The sequence below is a fragment of the Amphibalanus amphitrite genome, unplaced genomic scaffold, assembly GCF_019059575.1.
Source record: "Amphibalanus amphitrite isolate SeventyFive unplaced genomic scaffold, NRLGWU_Aamphi_draft 000776F_arrow, whole genome shotgun sequence".
In the NCBI taxonomy this organism is placed as follows: Eukaryota; Metazoa; Arthropoda; class Thecostraca; order Balanomorpha; family Balanidae; genus Amphibalanus; species Amphibalanus amphitrite.
Window position 1 is genome coordinate 241,965 of NW_024882270.1, and position 17,278 is coordinate 259,242.

The 17,278-nt window shown below is 47.2% G+C and overlaps 1 protein-coding gene across 2 annotated transcripts; it reads right to left on the reverse strand.

Annotated features, from left to right (window-relative positions):
* Positions 1–5,096: 5,096 nt before the first annotated feature.
* LOC122365993 (regulating synaptic membrane exocytosis protein 2-like) lies at positions 5,097–15,478 on the reverse strand. 2 transcript variants are annotated; one of them, XM_043337706.1, is made up of 9 exons: positions 15,322–15,478; positions 13,065–13,152; positions 11,054–11,176; positions 8,236–8,613; positions 7,720–7,874; positions 7,297–7,469; positions 6,508–6,698; positions 6,195–6,356; positions 5,097–6,058 (listed from the first exon to the last, which is right to left on the reverse strand). In XM_043337706.1, the coding sequence occupies exons 1-9, from the start codon at positions 15,400–15,402 to the stop codon at positions 5,958–5,960; spliced, it is 1,452 nt and encodes a 483-aa protein (XP_043193641.1). In that variant the 5' UTR covers positions 15,403–15,478; the 3' UTR covers positions 5,097–5,957. The 2 variants fall into 2 exon arrangements, with proteins under 2 accessions (XP_043193641.1, XP_043193642.1); XM_043337707.1 differs by having other exon boundaries at positions 15,314–15,462.
* Positions 15,479–17,278: the final 1,800 nt, after the last annotated feature.

A 17,278-nucleotide genomic window follows, 5' to 3' on the forward strand; every position in this document is an offset into this window, starting at 1 on the left:
GCTCTCACAGAGACGACAGACACACTGCTGCAGTTGGTGCCGGTGCGGATTCACGGCCCAAACGGGGAGAGAGACGTAGTAGCACTGCTGGACCCGGGAGCGCAGACATCGCTCTGCTGTGAAGATGTCCTGGAAGAGATTGGGGTTCCAGGAGTCCGAGAGAATCTGCAGCTACAGAACATCGAAGGAAGCGGTACCAGACAGTCGTCTCTTCGAGTTCAGCTGACAGTCAGTCCTCTGAGCACAGCGACCAGCAGAAATCGAATCGTCGTGCCCGAGGTGTGGTCTGTGCCAAGGTTGAACGTGGCCCCACCCAGCATGAGTAGCAAGCAGCTTCGCAGCTGGAAGCACTTGCAGGACCTGGACCTACAGCAGTACAACGGCGCACACGTCGAGCTTCTACTTGGTGCCAACATTCTGGAAGCTGTGCTGCAGCGAGAGGTCCGGGTGGGAGGCCCCGGAATGCCCGTCGCTATCCGGACAGACTTTGGCTGGACCCTGACGGGATCGATATCCACCCTGATTCCAAGCACAATGCGGCAAGTCATGTTCGTGCGTCAACGTGCTCCCGAAGACGCTCTGGAGGGTCTGCAAGAGTTGGTCCAAGACTGGTGGACGACCGAGGCCTTCGGCACCATGATCAACAGCTCTGATGCACGATCTCAAGAAGATCTCAGAGCTATGCGAATCTTGGATCAGCAGACCAGGAAGGTGGGGGACAGATATGAAGCTGGACTTCTGTGGGGTCAAGACGAACCGATGTTGCCGGACAACTGGAACCAAGCGTACCGACGTCTTCAGTCCATCGAGAGGAAACTCGACAAGCAGCCAGAACTGGCTACAAGGTACCAAGCCATCATCGACGGATATGTGAAGGATGGTCACGCAAGGAAGCTTTCAGCAGAAGAAGCGCACGAACCGAAGGAGAAGCGTTGGTATCTGCCACACCACGCAGTAGTGAACCCGAACAAGCTAGGGAAGCTGAGAATCGTCTTCGACGCTGCGGCAACATACCAAGGCGTATCACTGAACTCGAAGCTTATCACAGGTCCAGATCTACTACAAAGCCTTCCTGGGGTGATCATGCGCTTCAGGGAAGGTCTGGTCGCTGTGACAGCGGACATCAAACAGATGTATCATCAGGTGAGGATCCGGACAGAAGACCAGCCTGCATCGAGCTTTCTATGGCGAGATATGGAGCGACACCGCAAGCCTGACGTCTATCAGATGGAGGTGGTCATCTTTGGCGCAAAGTCATCACCGGCAACGGCCAACTACGTGCTGAGAAAAGCACTTCTGGACCATGGAGCGGAGACAGACAAGGTTCTCAGCAGAAGTCCCGAGCAACTGGCAAAGTCGTTATACATGGACGATTGCCTGTTCTCTTGCATGACGGAAGACGCCGCCAAACAGCTGTACGCTGACGTGAAGGAGGCACTGGAGAGAGGAGGTTTTCACCTCACGAAATGGAGAAGCAGTTCCCCCGCAGTGCTGGAAGGGGTTCCAGAGAGGGAGAGAGCCAGCGCCTCTGCGAGCCTATGTCTCAGGAGCTCGCACACCGCTGAAAAGACGCTGGGCATCGCATGGGAGGAAGACGAGGACACATTGGGGTTTCGTCTCCAAGCCAAAGAAGTGAGTGCAACCAAGCGTGGTGTGCTCAGCAAAGTGTCAACAATCTTTGACCCTCTGGGGATTGCTGCTCCTGTTACCGTGAGAGCAAAGATGATGATGCAGCGACTCTGGTGGAAACATCTGGAGTGGGACGAGCCACTACCCGAACCTGAGCTGAGCCAATGGTTGGAGTGGCTGAGTGAAGCAGAGAAGCTGAATGAAGTCGTGATGCAACGCTGCGTGAACCCCAGCGGCCCAGGGACGCTGCGACGCCAACTTTATGTGTTCTGCGATGCGTCAGAGAGTGCGTTCGGCGCTGTGGCATACTTCAGGACAACTTCGAGCGATGGATTACACCACTGTCGCTTCCTGATCGGCAAATGCCGAGTCGCTCCACTGAAGCGACCATCAATTGTCCGTCTGGAGCTGCAAGCAGCCGTTCTTGGAGCGCGTCTGGTGGCTACCGTCCTCGGGGAGATCACTCAGCCACCGGATGACATCTTCTGCTGGACGGACAGCAAGGCAATCCAGCAGTACCTTGGCTATGAAACCCGACGGTTCAAGACCTTCGTGGCCAATAGACTTGCAGAGATTTACGAGCTGACCTGCAACGCGTGCTGGCGTCGGAGTCAAATGACGCCCAGGTCAGCTCGCCAACGAGAGGCCGAACCATCGACCCTTCCGTCTGCTCCCAGTGGCCTCGCCATCGAGGGGCTGGGAGAGACAAAACACATCGGCATCTCCGCAACCGTGAGATAAACCAGCGGGGTTTACACGATCCTGACAAATCGCTATCAAGCACTGTAGGACCAAGGGTCCTCTGGAGTCTGGAGGCTCTCCAGCGTCTCTCCATCTCCAGCGTGGGAGGCATTAGCCTCCGCGAGCGCTGCAGCGGCCTCGGCGCAGGCGGCGGTGGCCTCCTCGGCCGCCTCAGCACGGGTGGCGGCAACCTCGTCGGCTACACCAGCTCGGGCGGTAGCTTCCTTGGATGTGGCGGTTTCTGCTTGGGCGGCAGCGATTCATCTAGCAGCGACGACGTCGCCAGTCGCCTTGGTACGTCGGTGGGGATATGCCACTGATCCCCATCATTAATCGTTGCTTAACGAAGTTGAAGTGTGTTTTCTTTCTCCTGTGTCATGTTGTATTTTGCCGGTGTTTGAAGAAATAGCATCGCATTTGTTGGAATATAAAATATGTGATATGTGTTAGCAACGCGAGGTGTGCGGCAGCACGCCGGTTACCTTTCGTGAGTGTTGCCCTGCAGTGCAACACGGTGCGGGGGGATGTTAGCACCGGCGGCTGCAGGCCGGGCCGCCCGGACCACCGAGCGGGCCATGCGGCGGCCGGCCGACCACGTGGCGCCTGGGGCTATGCCGGCACTGAGCTGACCCCATAGCAGGCAGCCCGGTGATTGGCTGCTTGGGCTCCTGCCCTCAGGGCGCCGGCGAGGTGACCTCGGGTCGGCGCACGGGGCTCGAGGGAGTTCGTTCTGGATGCTCGGCGGAGAAGTGCTCGCTGTGTGGGTGGAAGTGGTGCTCTGGCTGTGGTGTGGTGGTGGTGCACAATACAGCAAGTGAAAATATCTTAACTGGTGTGGAGAGGAGCTGGACCAGTGGAAAAGGGGACGGGACAGTGAACAGCAGCGAGTCTTCATAGCGTGCGAGTAGCCGATCATTTCCTTTCATCCGGGACTCATAACACGGCCTCTTACGGGGTGTGTGAGGGAGGCGGCCACAGTGTCTCGCCATCGAGTCACTGAGCTTAAACTCGTTCCCCGGGTCTTGCCATCGAGGCTCGGGTGCGGGGTCTCCGCTCAGACAGGGGTGCGACAAGTCGGCTCCGGCTAACCTTGCCATCGAGGCGCCGGAGTATCGGTTGATCTGTCCGATTACAGTGGTCTCGCCATCGAGAGGCTGAAATCGGGCAGCGGCTGGCGTCTTCCTCACCATCCTGATCTACCCATCGCTCTCCTACAGTCCTTGTCTATCATCCGGCTAAATAAGTGTCGTTGGCGTGTGAAATACCAGAGGACACGTGGCGACAGCCCTATATACTAATAAAGTGTGATTCATTACTAATTCACATCTCCACATCTCCTCAGAAACAACCCACTGAACTCTATAAATATCTGAAACCCCTACAAAAATAACTGAAACAAAAGCGCCGTTTTCGTCTCGCTAATTACGTTTACATTAATAGCTAATTTGCTGCATTGTTTAATTTGCAGCAGAACGTTTGTTGATCCTTTTCTCCTGAGAGCCTAGGCATAACATATGTATTTAATATATTTCATTTTCCTTAAAATATTTTACCGAATATTATTAAGTGGTTTTATTTCAAATGAAATAATAATTAAAACGAAATTGGTGTTGTACAACCGATTTATTTTATGATGATCTATCCATACTACATGATAATCAATGACGTCAACTTACCAAAAAATCAAAAGACGTAGAATAAGGATTTATAAAAGCTTAGCATACTTCTTGGCAAAACGTTTTCTTTGTTTTTTCGCAGTCGCACCCGTCGCCTCGCACCAACGGCGTTTAATTTTCCTTGTTCTTCTTCCTTTGTCCTTAACTTATCCTGTGGTTCCAGAGTCCCTGTCCTTTCCATTTCCTTTTAAATATATTTTTAATGCTCATCCCTATCCCCCAGTCCTAACAGTTTCAAATTGTATTGCAATAAAATGTTTTGAATTCTTCACATATAACCTATCTACCTTCGTTGGTACTGTTGGTAGCCAGTGACACATCTAGGCAGGTAAGAAGGTACCTACCTGATTTCCTGCTGTCTTCATAAAGCATACCTAATGAAGTTGTCAAATTTATAGCACATTTTCAACACTTTCATATCAATATGGTGTCAGTGTGGCATGTAACCTAGCTAGGTTCATTATGTTCAGGGTTCAATTCAGAAGAGCTCCGCATAACTCACATAAGAGACAGACGGGGGCTTTACATGGGGTAGATGGCCTGATGACTTAGCTGGAATATGGCCAAAATTAAATTGACAACTTTTAGGTGAAAGGTGGTGATTTGGGTTAAGGGGCGTTTGTTGAAGTCAACTACTGGGTTATTTTGCACCCATTAAATGAAACTTCTGCTCCAATTCTACCCATTGAACCTCAATATCATGATCCACCTGTCCATCACTAGGTATCCTTCCTTATTACATAGAAACTTTGAATGGCATGGCAATTTATAATTTTAAATGACAATATTTTTGTTTCTTCTGTAGGTAGGTAGGTAGGTAGGTACACCAGACTGCTATGGACACTTTTCCAAGTTGGTGGGGCAAAAAACCTAATGTATATCTTGGTTTGAGTCGTTTGATTGAGTTGATTGATTCCTTTCATTGTCGCGTTTGAGTCGATTGAATCAATTCCCGAAAACTGCTCTGACTTGATTGATTTGATTGGTTTCCCAAATTTGTCGTGATTGAATTGATTGCTATTGATTGAGTCGTATACAACCCTGTTTATAACGCTGAAGGTTTGCTAAATATTCATTTGTATGCTGGATATATTGATAATGTAAGGTATTTTAGGCCAATCACAAATGAAATTTTGACATGATAATTGCTTGTTTTTGTATATTTACCAATACATTTTTTTTGTTACATATCTATCTATCGTAGTTTTTGGAAAGGGTATGAATTTCGATGTTACATTCCAAAACTATTCAGTGATAGCGGGCAGAGGCAAGTTATGGAAACTACTTGGCTGCAATGTGTTATCAAACATTGCTGATACCCATATAATTATCCTTACATCATGCTTCCTAATCCTTGGTACGTGGTAACTGGGCGGGCTTGCCCGCCCATTTACTACCTACCCATAACATTTGTTTTTCGTGAATGTGGAACGGCACTTCCCCAATCAAGGAACTCTGATACGGACTCATCCGAGTCTTCCTCTGTCAGGTATTCTCTGGAACACTATATCGCGGTAGTTACGACTTACGAGGAACACGGCTTACACCGCGACAGACTGAGTCAGCTGAGCTGAGCTGGACTCACTGAGTCAGAGTGAACTGAGTCAGCTGAGTCGAGTTTAACGAGACTGAGCTGACCTGAGCGAGGTGAGCGGTTCCTGAGCCAGCTAAGCTGGACTGATAGCTGTTGGCTTATTTGCACGATCCTGCCGCTGTCGGGCATACATCACAAGAGGTGATATGACTGTTCCGCTCTGGTTATATGACTGCAGAGCTGTGGTTCCATGATCGCACTGAACGGATTGATCTAGGGAGCTGTTGACCCGGGGCCCGGAGCCCATGGAGCTCCGTTCAGCCATGGTGCGGGTGTAGCAGAGCCGCGGTCCGCCGATTGTGGCTGCTGGGACCGGGTCAGACGATAGAGCACATGTTGTCATGACACCGTCCCGGCAGCATAGAGGTGGCAGACAGACCCGAGGTGGCAAAGATGTACTTGGTCTGTCGTTGTGTCGCTGAAACAGAGAAGAAAAACAGTCATAGACGCATGCTCAACAGGACTAATGTTCCCAACTAACTCCATGACTAATCATAGGCAAATGTTGCGTGTTTTACAACTCACATGTTGACTTTTTAGTGTCAATATCTCACCTCCTTGCTCAGTGTCCATAGGCAGGACATCAGGACGCTTCGCCCGCGACTTTCTGGGTAGGAAGTGTCGGTCCGAGCGGCGGCGCTCCGACTTTCGACCTCCACTGCCATCTATCGGCTGCAGCTGGTACCAGTGAGCCTGCTCGTCCACACTGTGCGGATCTGCAATCAATGCCAACGTGAAAGATGGGCTGACAAGGATAGTGTGAGGCTCGCCTCCAGCATTAAAAGGCGTCAGCTTAGGCATAGGAAGGACAAGTGCATCGCATCTGCAAGCATCCGTCTCCGGCAGCACCATGTCTTAAGTACCTACCTGCCAGATCGATGGACACCTGTCCCAGGTGCTCGTTGCCCTTGTAGGCGTCGTGGTTCCACACGCAGACCTGCAGGCTGGAGAGATGCAGCGTGTCCAGCTGCACCTTGGGGTACACCATCGTCTGGTTCCACTCCGGCACCGACTCGTACGAAAAGTGGCGCGTCGTGCGCACATTCTCAGATGTTGTGCTGGTGGGACAGGGCCTTAGGTGAGAAAGGTGATCTGGTGAAGCTAAAAGACGTCAGTTCACACTACGACACAAGACACGCTTGTGATGGAATTGCGTAAATTAAACGAGAAGCAACATATGTAACTAGGATATCTTCGGAATCAGCTTAATGTGATTTCGACAGCGCTTGTTGCTGTCGAGTTAGATGCGTATGATCTATGAAATTCTATTTCACGTAAAGCCACGGAGTTCATAGCGTTGACTGTGCAAGTGTGCAGGTTGCACTGTGTAGAGATATTCTGGCATGATGTTCAGCTCTACAAGCGTAGTCGCTGCGCCGCGGCTCCCATAGCCCACTCATGCAGGCGCGCGGCGCGGCTGCGCTCCGGGCCTGCACTGGTAGACTGTACCGCACTACCGCTCGGCACTGCGGGCCTGCGCTGGTAGACTGTACCGCACTACCGATCAGCGCTGCGGCACAGCATACCACGCCAGGCGCTCACTCGCTAAGCAGCCCAGGCGGCCCGGAGCACAAATCCAGCGATAAATAACTTGAAGAGCCAACTGCCAAGCAAAGCAGAACGTATACTTTAGATGGATATTAAAAGATAACTGACCTGTTATCTGGCAGAAGGATAACTTCAACGAACGGATCTGGTCGTGTGTCACCGTTCGGCCTTCGGGTCTTCAGGTTCTTGGCCCGCAACACGCTTACGTAGAGAATATGAGCCGCCACGTCGTGACACATCTGGAGCTGGATCTGACCAAGGGATATGTTTGGTGGCAGGTGCTGAAAAAGAAGCGATGCCTTTTTACGATGCTGGCCGAATAAGTAGGCACAGCTGGCAGATAAGTGAATCGTTTCCATCGTTTCCGAATAAACTAGCTTTCATTCGTTCTCGGAACGCAATGTCCCGCATGCCGTGTGATATTTTTCACCCCAACGACGCCTATAACTCCCCTCATCCAGTCCACAAACGGTCTGTATCACCCGCCTACCAGTAGATCTCACTCATAGGGTAAGACGCGGCTCCTCTCACCCGTATGATGCTGGGCCGTTTGGCAGCGGCTGTGCCGGACCCAGGCCGGCCGGAGTCGGGGGCTGGGTGTCGCTGGATGGATTCGCCCACCGCCGGCCGACCGCAGTTGCTCACACTGTCCATCGGATCGATGCTTGAGTTGTTCTCGCGCCGATCTGTCGAACATGGCTCTGCTGATCACAGCAATAGCAATTCAAGGAAACACCGATGGGAATGAACTGGTTGCGTTTTTGGCATTGAATCCATGGTTATAAGTTTCTTATATCGCGCTTTTTTTCGCCACTCAAGAACGTGTCGTCCTATTGACGGTCAGATCCCCCGATTCAGCTATTCGGGCAATAATGACATTGCCATACTACTAAGTTAGCTCTAAATTTAGACAACACAGGTAAAAGTGAATTCATAAATGATATAAAAAAACTGCAATGTTGACCACCCGCTTCGGGAATCATTCATATACAAGCAGGTAATATCTCTTTATCGGCGAGCAGCGAGTCTCGCGGGCCACCCACTCACCCTCCTCGTCTGCCACGTTGCCGTTGCCGGTCCGGTGGTGGGTCAGCGGACCGTTGTGCTCGCCGGAGTGGGTGGTGTTGCCGCGACTGGCCGGGGGGCGGCGGCGCCGGCTGCTGCCGTCCGCCGACCGCCGGCTGCGCTGCTGGCGGCCGGGGTCGGCCCACGAGCCGGTCGGCGGACTGCTGTTGACCGGCGCCCGGTCGCCGCTGCTCCCGGCCCCGCCGCCAGACCGCGCCGGCGGCGAGCGCTCCGTCTGACGCCGCGGGTTACAGTCGGCTAGGATCTCGATCTCTTCAGTCGATTCGCTGAGAATTTTTTGAACTTCTTCATATGTTTTACCACGCAGGCAAGTGCCGTTCCATTCAACAATTTCATCACCTGCATACAAATTCACGTGTTGTAACCAAGAATTTCTGGAAAAGTCATGTGAGAAAACATGGTTAATTGTTTTCAAACGTCTCGATGTCTTCGTGGTGATGCGGTGCTAAGAATTAGCTGATGCGCTGCTCTTAAGCTGGTGCATTGAAAGAACATGCTTATGTTTTCGATGAATTTCGCTTTCGGTGATACGGGTTACGGGATACGGGCTCAAGTTAGTAACATTCTACCCTAGCTCATCCTGTAAGACAGGTCGCCCTTTCAGAGAGAACTGTTGGGTATAATACTAAATGAATTTCTTTCAATGCTGCAAGAATGCGAAGCGCATGTGTACTTAAGTGCAAATTGTTGGGGACATTGAGTTATTATAATATTCATTGAAATAAACAGTTTTGTATAAGCTTGGGGTGCAAAATAGATCGTTTAGACAGTTTCAAAAGCTGTGCTATTTTCACTCCTTCAGTGGCCTTTGCAGTGGTAATTTGCAGTGGCAATCAGCTGAATGTCAGTCAGAACTATCAATGCTCCATCTTCTATAATTTCGGCAGTTTTTAGCCTGTCTTGCGGTCACCTACCAAGACTACTTTGAACACTACTTTGAGCACAGAAATTATAAAACTAAAATATTAACACACTGTAAGACGATGCTACGAAAACACAGCACATGCTATCCTTTGAGCGTGGTATAAACGTTTAAATAATGACGAACAATTGCATTTAAACCAAGCCACTATAGTATAGCGTACTTAATTTACATCATATACAGGACATTACAGCAGTGTCCTAAAGGCAGCGTCGACTTCAGGGAGGCCCAGTGTGCCACCTAAACGGCAATAACTTCAACATCCAGGGCCTGCCGTTAGACGTTAGGAGGTGCCGAAATACTACCTCTTTTTTCATCACTACCATCCAAAGAATGTGAGCGACTGTGTGGAGCTTTGGATCTTTTTGGATCTAGCATAAGATTTTTGCACTTTTAGATTTCAACGTTAACCCGCACCCCGTAGGGCTACCGGCGGACCCTACCACCCGTAGGGGGGGGGGGGGGGCGTTTCGGCCCCCCCCCCTAAGATCTCGGAAAGTTACCAGCCGATTTTCAAAATTTAAACGGCGTTCGATAGCCCCAACCGGGAACTACCTTTTGACCAAATTTCATTGACCTAGGTCAAACCGATGACGTCACAGGTCAGGTCAAATGTCAGATTTTCACCGTTCACAGGCAATTCAAGAAATGTGCTGTGAAAGCGAGTAAATTGGTAATTTATTGAAAACCATCGATGGTACATTGTTCGTCAAACACATACTTTGCTATCTGAGGTCACTGATACCAGGTCAGGTCACAGCGAGGTCAGGTCACCGGGGGTCACAATATGAATGTGTCGTGTGATACATGTTTTATGGTCCATTTTACATGACAAATGCGATTATGTGGGTTAGGCAGCCTTTGGGGCCAGCCTAGGTCACGTTTTTGTGAAGGTCAGGTCAAGGTCAGGTCAAATTAGGTCAAATTTCAAGGTTGATATTTTTGCATAAAATGGGTATTGATTCGATGCAGCTCGTCACGGGGAGTCTAATGGTGGTCTTCTTTTTGCTAGACGAGTTCTAGAATTGCCAAAAATTGAGTTTGAAAATTTGACGTCATCATTTTTGAACAGCTTTTTCGCTATAACTTGGCCAAAAAACGAGGTATCGATCTGAAATTTGGTATGTAGATAGAAGACGGTAGGCACTATCACATATATTCCGGTTTTTTCGAAACTCAAAAACTTTTTGGATTTTTTGGCGAATATATCCAAAAAAATGCTTTTTTGATTTTTGGGGGTCAAAACTCAAAAATTTCAGAAATTCGAGATAGCAGTTTTGTAGCCCTGTCAATTCTACACCTTTTATGTCTTGATCATTTTTCTGTATCTTCAAAGCTGTAGTCCTGACAGGTCTTCTCGCGAAGGTCTTTTTACGGTCGAAAATGACAGAACATGACGTCACTCTGACGTCATTTGTGGCCAACCTATCATAGCCTCTGGAAAAAGTTTTGGTCACAATGTGTAAAATTGATGCCCGGAGGGGTCCTGAAAGTTTGGTGGCGATATCTCCAGCCGTTCAGGAGATATCGACCGAAAAGGACAGGGGGGCCGTTTCGGCCCCCCACCCTACGGGGCGCGGGTTAATGAAACTATGATTGATACGGAGATTGATTCGGGAGTCTCTTTTACAGTGATAGACTGTCCTTCCTATCGTTGAGGAAATCCAAAGATCACCAAGTTAACGAGGGAGATTGACGGTAAGATCTAAGAGTTCTGTAAAAACGCTCTTCCAAAACGTTTACCAGAAGTTGTCAACGCATTGTTTTAAAGCATTTTTCAAGGATATTATTTAATGAAAATACAGAAGGCTTTAAACAGACTTTATTCATAACGTGTCTCAGCTCTTAAATGCTCACCTTCTTTTAGCTGTCCAAGATTGTCCATCACTCCCCCTTTAAATATTTTCCCAACAAATGCTCCAGTTTCGCCACTTGGAGTTAATTTTCCACCAACAAGCTTCATGCCAATACCGCCCTCACCTGCCGGTTAGAAAATGTCAGATACCGTCCCATTAAGTGTTCTAACATTTATACATCTGTTCTGTCTATGACACGTGTTGTGGCTTAGCTTTAGTGTGCTTTGGTGCTGAACTTAAAATCTTCTCGCGGAAGCGGACAGCCGTGCCAGCGGGTACTCAATTGTGGAACTTTGTGCAAGTGCATGGCCGTTTTGCATGTGTTTCATGCTTTGATGAACGACTGGCGGCTGTTGTTGTTGAACGCGCTATTTGAAACGAGTGTTGCACTGTGTTTTTCCATTTTCTTATTGCTCCGTTGGCTCCTTGTATTTGACGCTACATTCCAAAGGATGAAAGGGCTTAGCTATACGAGTGATAATAAAACAATTATATAAAACAAACGGTGAAAATTGGTCGCAAGGCCTAAACATTGCTTGGTATGATTAAAGAAAATGGGGACGAAAGATCTTAAAGGGTAGCTGTTGACCCAATATGTACGAGTATAATTCCTGAAGCGCTAAACATAAAAAGCAGCACTAAAAAATAGTATCATCCCTTAATACGAACTATATGCTTACACTAGAAATATGTATATTTCAAAGTAATGCCTTAGACATACATACTATATGGCATTACTACATTTTTTATTCAACACGTATTCATGCCCGACCTAAGGTGATTTTGATTAACAACTATGTATTTCGTTCATCGTCGACCAAACGTAATTATATAAGAAATGTTAATCTTGTTCATTAAAGGGACCCTCCCACCTTAACATTAGATTTGAGTTGAGATAGCCAAAATGGGGTCCCTGGCTCACAATTACCGGTTTCGGCACTCACAACATCGAGAAATGCCTTAAATCGGAAATATTGAATTTCAAAATTGCAGCATTTTGATTCAGAGGGGCTAATGCTGAGGAATACCCCTCTGAATGTGTGACGTCAGCGCAGATATCTAACGATTTTTAAATGTTTGACTAAAACGTTTTGTAGCACGCGGTGGTATATGCTGCTTTGCGCGCAACAAATGCCGCACTTTCAAATGAAGTCGCTAGGAACAGCGGAGATCCCAAAAAGTAAACAAAAGTAAAAGTCTAATATCTTGAAAACCGGTGAATATTTTTCGGTGAAATTTGGTAGATATTCGTTTACGCTCTTTCTGAACCGAGCGACATCACTTTCATGCCAATTCATAAACTTTTTTGAAGGTGGGAGGGTCCCTTTAATGATAGAAACGGAATAGTTAAACTGAAAGTAATTGGTTGTGTTACTACCCAAAATATTTATTTGAGCGATTGATGAAAATGAATCCTCATAGCTGTAACTCTGCACAGTGCTCATTACTAATCCTACTGACTATCAATTCGCCAAAAACAAGACTAAATATTGCAGCCCATTTCACCTCTTCCAATTATTGCATAGATTTATCAGCATTTTATTTACTAAATCGCTTTCTGATCAATTGAACTCATAAAAATAATGACTTAAAAATGCTGCAACAGTATTTACTTCAAGAAGGCTGTTGAATTTAGAACGTAAGCATTTTAGAAGTCAATTTACATATAAATATCAGCTGATTCAATATATATATATATATATATATATATATATATATATATATATATATATATATATATATATATATATATATATATATATATATATATATATATATCATACATGCAATATCATCATAGTTCGGTTTGTTAGTATCTACCTAAATATTGTGGGTGCTGTGTCAGCCAGGCTAGTATTTTTCAGCATGCACTTTATTACCTGAACTGCGGGGAACACTTAAAATCAAATAAAAAATCACCCAGCACGTTACCAAAGCGAAAATAGTGACAACTTCTAAGCATATGGAAAAGTGTGTTTCACTCATAGCTTCACAGAGCCCCAGTATCGTACCTGACCGATGTTTTTCTCTTGTGACAAATAAACGTTTCATAGCAGACTGGTCGCTCTGGATTTCCTTGTGGTACTGATGATCGGATGTCTGAGGAGACAACGGTTACTGAACAGATATCAAAGCCCACGGACACAGAGCAGCGACAGACACGGTGAGAAACATACAATCTGGAGGCCATCTGAGGGCCAAAACACTTGGTCAAACACAGATGTTACAGGCTCTACACCACAAAATGGTAGGAAACTGAAAATACATTCATCGGTACTTATTCGCGGAAACATTTCGCTGACCAGCGTCCACCAAACACCGATCCAGCATTATTTGAATTGATCTTGAAAAGGGTATTGGTACGCTGTGAGGGATCAGCCGCTGCACCGTATGTTCCCCATTAGATAAGGCTAAAGGCATGTTTTTAATATACTTTGTGATTGCCTAGCTGATGGCCGTCCATACATAATGCAAATCAAGTTTACGTTGCCAGGAAAAGGTGAATTTAGTACCGTTATGAACGCAATAAATGAGGCATTTAAATTCGGGAATTAACAATATGCACACCTAAACATATTACTACATTTCACACTATTAGCAATTCAGCAATATCTAAACAGACAGCAACATATACGAGATCATTGACTCACTCTAATTTCTTTACTATCACAAAAGTGTCAGCTATCTTTACGTATAATGGACTAGGTACGGTTTTTACCCGAGTTACAGTACCTACCTACTACCTACTATGTTACAAGCTATGGAAAACGCTAAAACATGCAACACTCTCCACATGCTAAGGCTGAATGCTATAATAACACATAAATTTGGCGGCTATTTTTCGCATCCAAGCCACATTTACAACTACTTGCTCAAAAGTATTTGGAAATACATTTTCGTTGACACAGCCGTTGTTTCAAGTGCAGCCAGATGGTCCAGCTGGCTCTTCGCGGTTAGATCTTGGTACAAAAAAAAACAGCGGACCCAATATCCACTACGAGATGCCGTATTTCGGCGGTGCTAACACAGTGGCCCGGTCAATAATCCGGCATTTCATAGGTAGGGACGACGAACTAACTTTGGAATTGCCGTTTCAACAACCATTACAATTTCTGAAGATGACTTCTTCTTGGCATACACGCCCCAATTCTCACGCAATCGAAATGAGCTTTACTTCGAGTGGCATATTCATCTGGTGTGCAGAATCTGTTACAAAACGATCAAATCTCAGTCATAGTGCTGTATCATAAGAAGGTCTCTGTCACGATCTATGCTAATGTCGGGCCCTGACTGCATCATGTTGCCCCTCTGGCGCCATGCATACCGATGTTTGGGCTGATGTAATTTCACTAATAATGGTGGTGTTGATCGCTTAGACGTCCTTAGAATATTTCGTCGTACTTTTGCGAGAAGTCATGCAGAAGTGTTGATGAAGTTCATAACTATTGCGATATCCTCTTCAGCTGACAATTATCACTATCGCGCACTCAGTTGGGGAGTAGAAGCATGTTATTTACTATGAAACATTGGCAGAAATTTGACATGAATTCCATTTGAACAGAGTACATATATGTGGACGCAGACATAAACACCAAACGGGACTGCAGTCAAGTGCGACAATCTGGGACTGCGGGACAGGACCATCTTACATCCCACGGATTTCGTGGACACATTGTAACACATACACCCAACTGGAACTGGAACCGTTTACATACCGAGCAGCTCAGGGGCTGGCCACAAACAAGTCAGGACTGGGAGCCGAACATGTAACAAGGCATGAAGGGGGACTTCCTACAAATACCAGCCGGGACCACACCAAACGTATTTGCATATACCTTTACCTTACACAATCACTTTGGACTGGGACCGCATACACAGACGAGTAAGCAACGACTCCATGTGCCGTGCAAACCTATATTTTTAAGTGCTGCGAGGTGACGATGAAGTCATTGACACTTTATACCAGACGTTCCACCCAAAGCAACACGCCATATCCCTGGAACAGAGATCCCATCCCAGCCCGTCCCATCCTCGCAGTGCCCCAAACCAGGCCCTGGTGATTTTAATCAAGCATCATCACTCTATTGTTAAGTTGAGATTATCGGTACCGGAGTAGCGAGCAGATGAATGAAGATTAGAGCAATCAGTTGTTTAGTCTCTATCCATCGAGCGGAGAACAGAGCCCTCTGGCGTTTCCGGGGGCTGAACTGAGCTAGCATGCGGCACGACCACAACATCGATAATATGAAAAATAGCTTACGTTCTTACTTGTGTTTTCTTGTTCCGAGCCAGGTCGGCGGCGGAGGCGGCCGGCTGGCCGGGCCGCGAGCGCCGCGTGTGCCCGCCCATGACGCCATAGTCGTCCGGCACGGAGACGGCCGCCGCCGGCTGGCTATGGTAACTAGAGTCTAGCTGGTGAGCACGGGGCTCTACCGGGCCGCAGGGGGTGAGAGCAGCTGTCAGTATACGGGGCAGGGGGCCCGCCGCCGCGCACCGCGCCGCCGAGACGGCAGCTACGGACGGACACTACATACAGGGGCCCGGCGCGACCGCACGGCCGGCCGGGCACAGCCACGCAGCTACGACCACACCGGAGGGAGCGACGGTACACTATCAGGTAAGGGCACAACATATTGGAAACAACGCAGGTCTCTCCGCTTAACACAAACACTGCCGGTCTAGTCTCTACGTAATCTACAATAAACGGTCGAATATGCTGCTGTTCTGTTGCTCACAAAAAGTCTTAGATACATACATGTGATTGGATTAAGGTAACTACCCCACCCTCACACATGGTTTTGATTTGACATAGCCAAATTGAGGCCACTGGCTCTCAATTACCGATCTGGGTACTGGCAACATCGAGAAATACCTTTTTCGGAAATGTTTAATTTTAAAGTTTACAGCACTCGAATTCTAAGGGGCTAATCCATTTGGATGACTAGTTATGCGCAAATTTGAAAGCCAGCACAGATTTAGTGATTTTCAAAGATATTAGTAAAACTTTGGTCAAAGCTATATATGGGTATATACTGAAACTTAGCACAATATCTGTCGCACTCCACGGGATTCCAAGCTACTGTTTCCAGGTCTACGTAAAGCAAAGTGCTTATGACTGGTGGCGCATGAGAACTGTGAATTTTGTTTTAAAAATTTATCAGTGAAATTTTTATCGGTGAATTTTGGCTAGCACTCGTTTAAGCTCTTCTTGAACAATGGATTTAAGATAAACTTTAACTCTAAACCCTAACCGGCCGAGGAGGGTCGGTGCTGCCTTCTGACGTTTTTTTTTTTCGCGATTACTTGGGAACACGCTCGTGATAGAGAGCTGAACGTTGGCACACCTTACCTTTAATTCGAGCCAGGTCTTGTGGCATCAATCGAATTTTCAGGTCAGGTCAGTTCACTGCCCTTATATTACATCATAAGTAAACATTTGCGCAGTCCTAAAATTATGTAACTTCGTAACGCTCCGAGTGGCAGAGGAGCTTTCCAGGGAGATGACACATACATAACTTAGTATCCTTTCAAGGCTTTACAGCTGGTATATCTCTGATTTTTCCAAGGGTCACCCAAATCTAGGTCGCTCGTGCGTGAACTTGCCATTATAGGTCAATGGGGGAGGGAGAAAATGAAAGCTGCTATTTTGGAGCCGAGAATGATCTAAAACTACCTTGAGCCAATGGAATAATGATTTTATGCACCCCTTGCAAAGTTTTGTGTCTTACTTTTTCATCATTGACCTTGCGTGACGTCATTTATGACGTCGCTAAGGTCATAGGAGTTTTTCGTTAATAACTCCTGATCTTAAGCTAGCGAGTCGGAAAAGCCACTAATGAACTTAGCAAGAACTGCCAAATCGAATGATATGCGTTTTGATCTCCTCCGACCAGCTTCTGACCTGACCTTGACCCGAGGTCAACAGGTTAAGTTGACCGTACCTAAACAAGAAGTAAAAAAAAAAAAAAATTTGATGTGCCTGCGCATGGAAAGCACGATGGTGCCAAAATCGCGACTCTGAAACCATTTTCGAGAGGTTATTTAGCGTAACCCGAACCCGTACCTTGGGTCATTTGATCTGACCTCAGAGGTCACCGGTTGACCTGAGATTTTAAAATCGAGTACCAGTCTCTGCGTCTCGTAATAACGCATACGATCGTTTTTTTTTTTAATCCGCGAAGCTCTAGCTCAGCTGAGGGCGAAAGAGCAAAAGGGTAGAACTCCG

Excerpts from the sequence above, each read along its gene's own strand:
- LOC122365993 (XM_043337706.1), bottom strand. The coding sequence starts at position 15,402 with ATGGGCGGGCACACGCGGCGCTCGCGGCCCGGCCAGCCGGCCGCCTCC. Across the intron at positions 13,153-15,321 it reads CTCGGAACAAGAAAACACAA|ACATCCGATCATCAGTACCA; the intron begins GTAAGAACGTAA and ends TTGTCTCCTCAG. Across the intron at positions 6,699-7,296 it reads ATCCTTCTGCCAGATAACAG|CACAACATCTGAGAATGTGC; the intron begins GTCAGTTATCTT and ends CTGTCCCACCAG.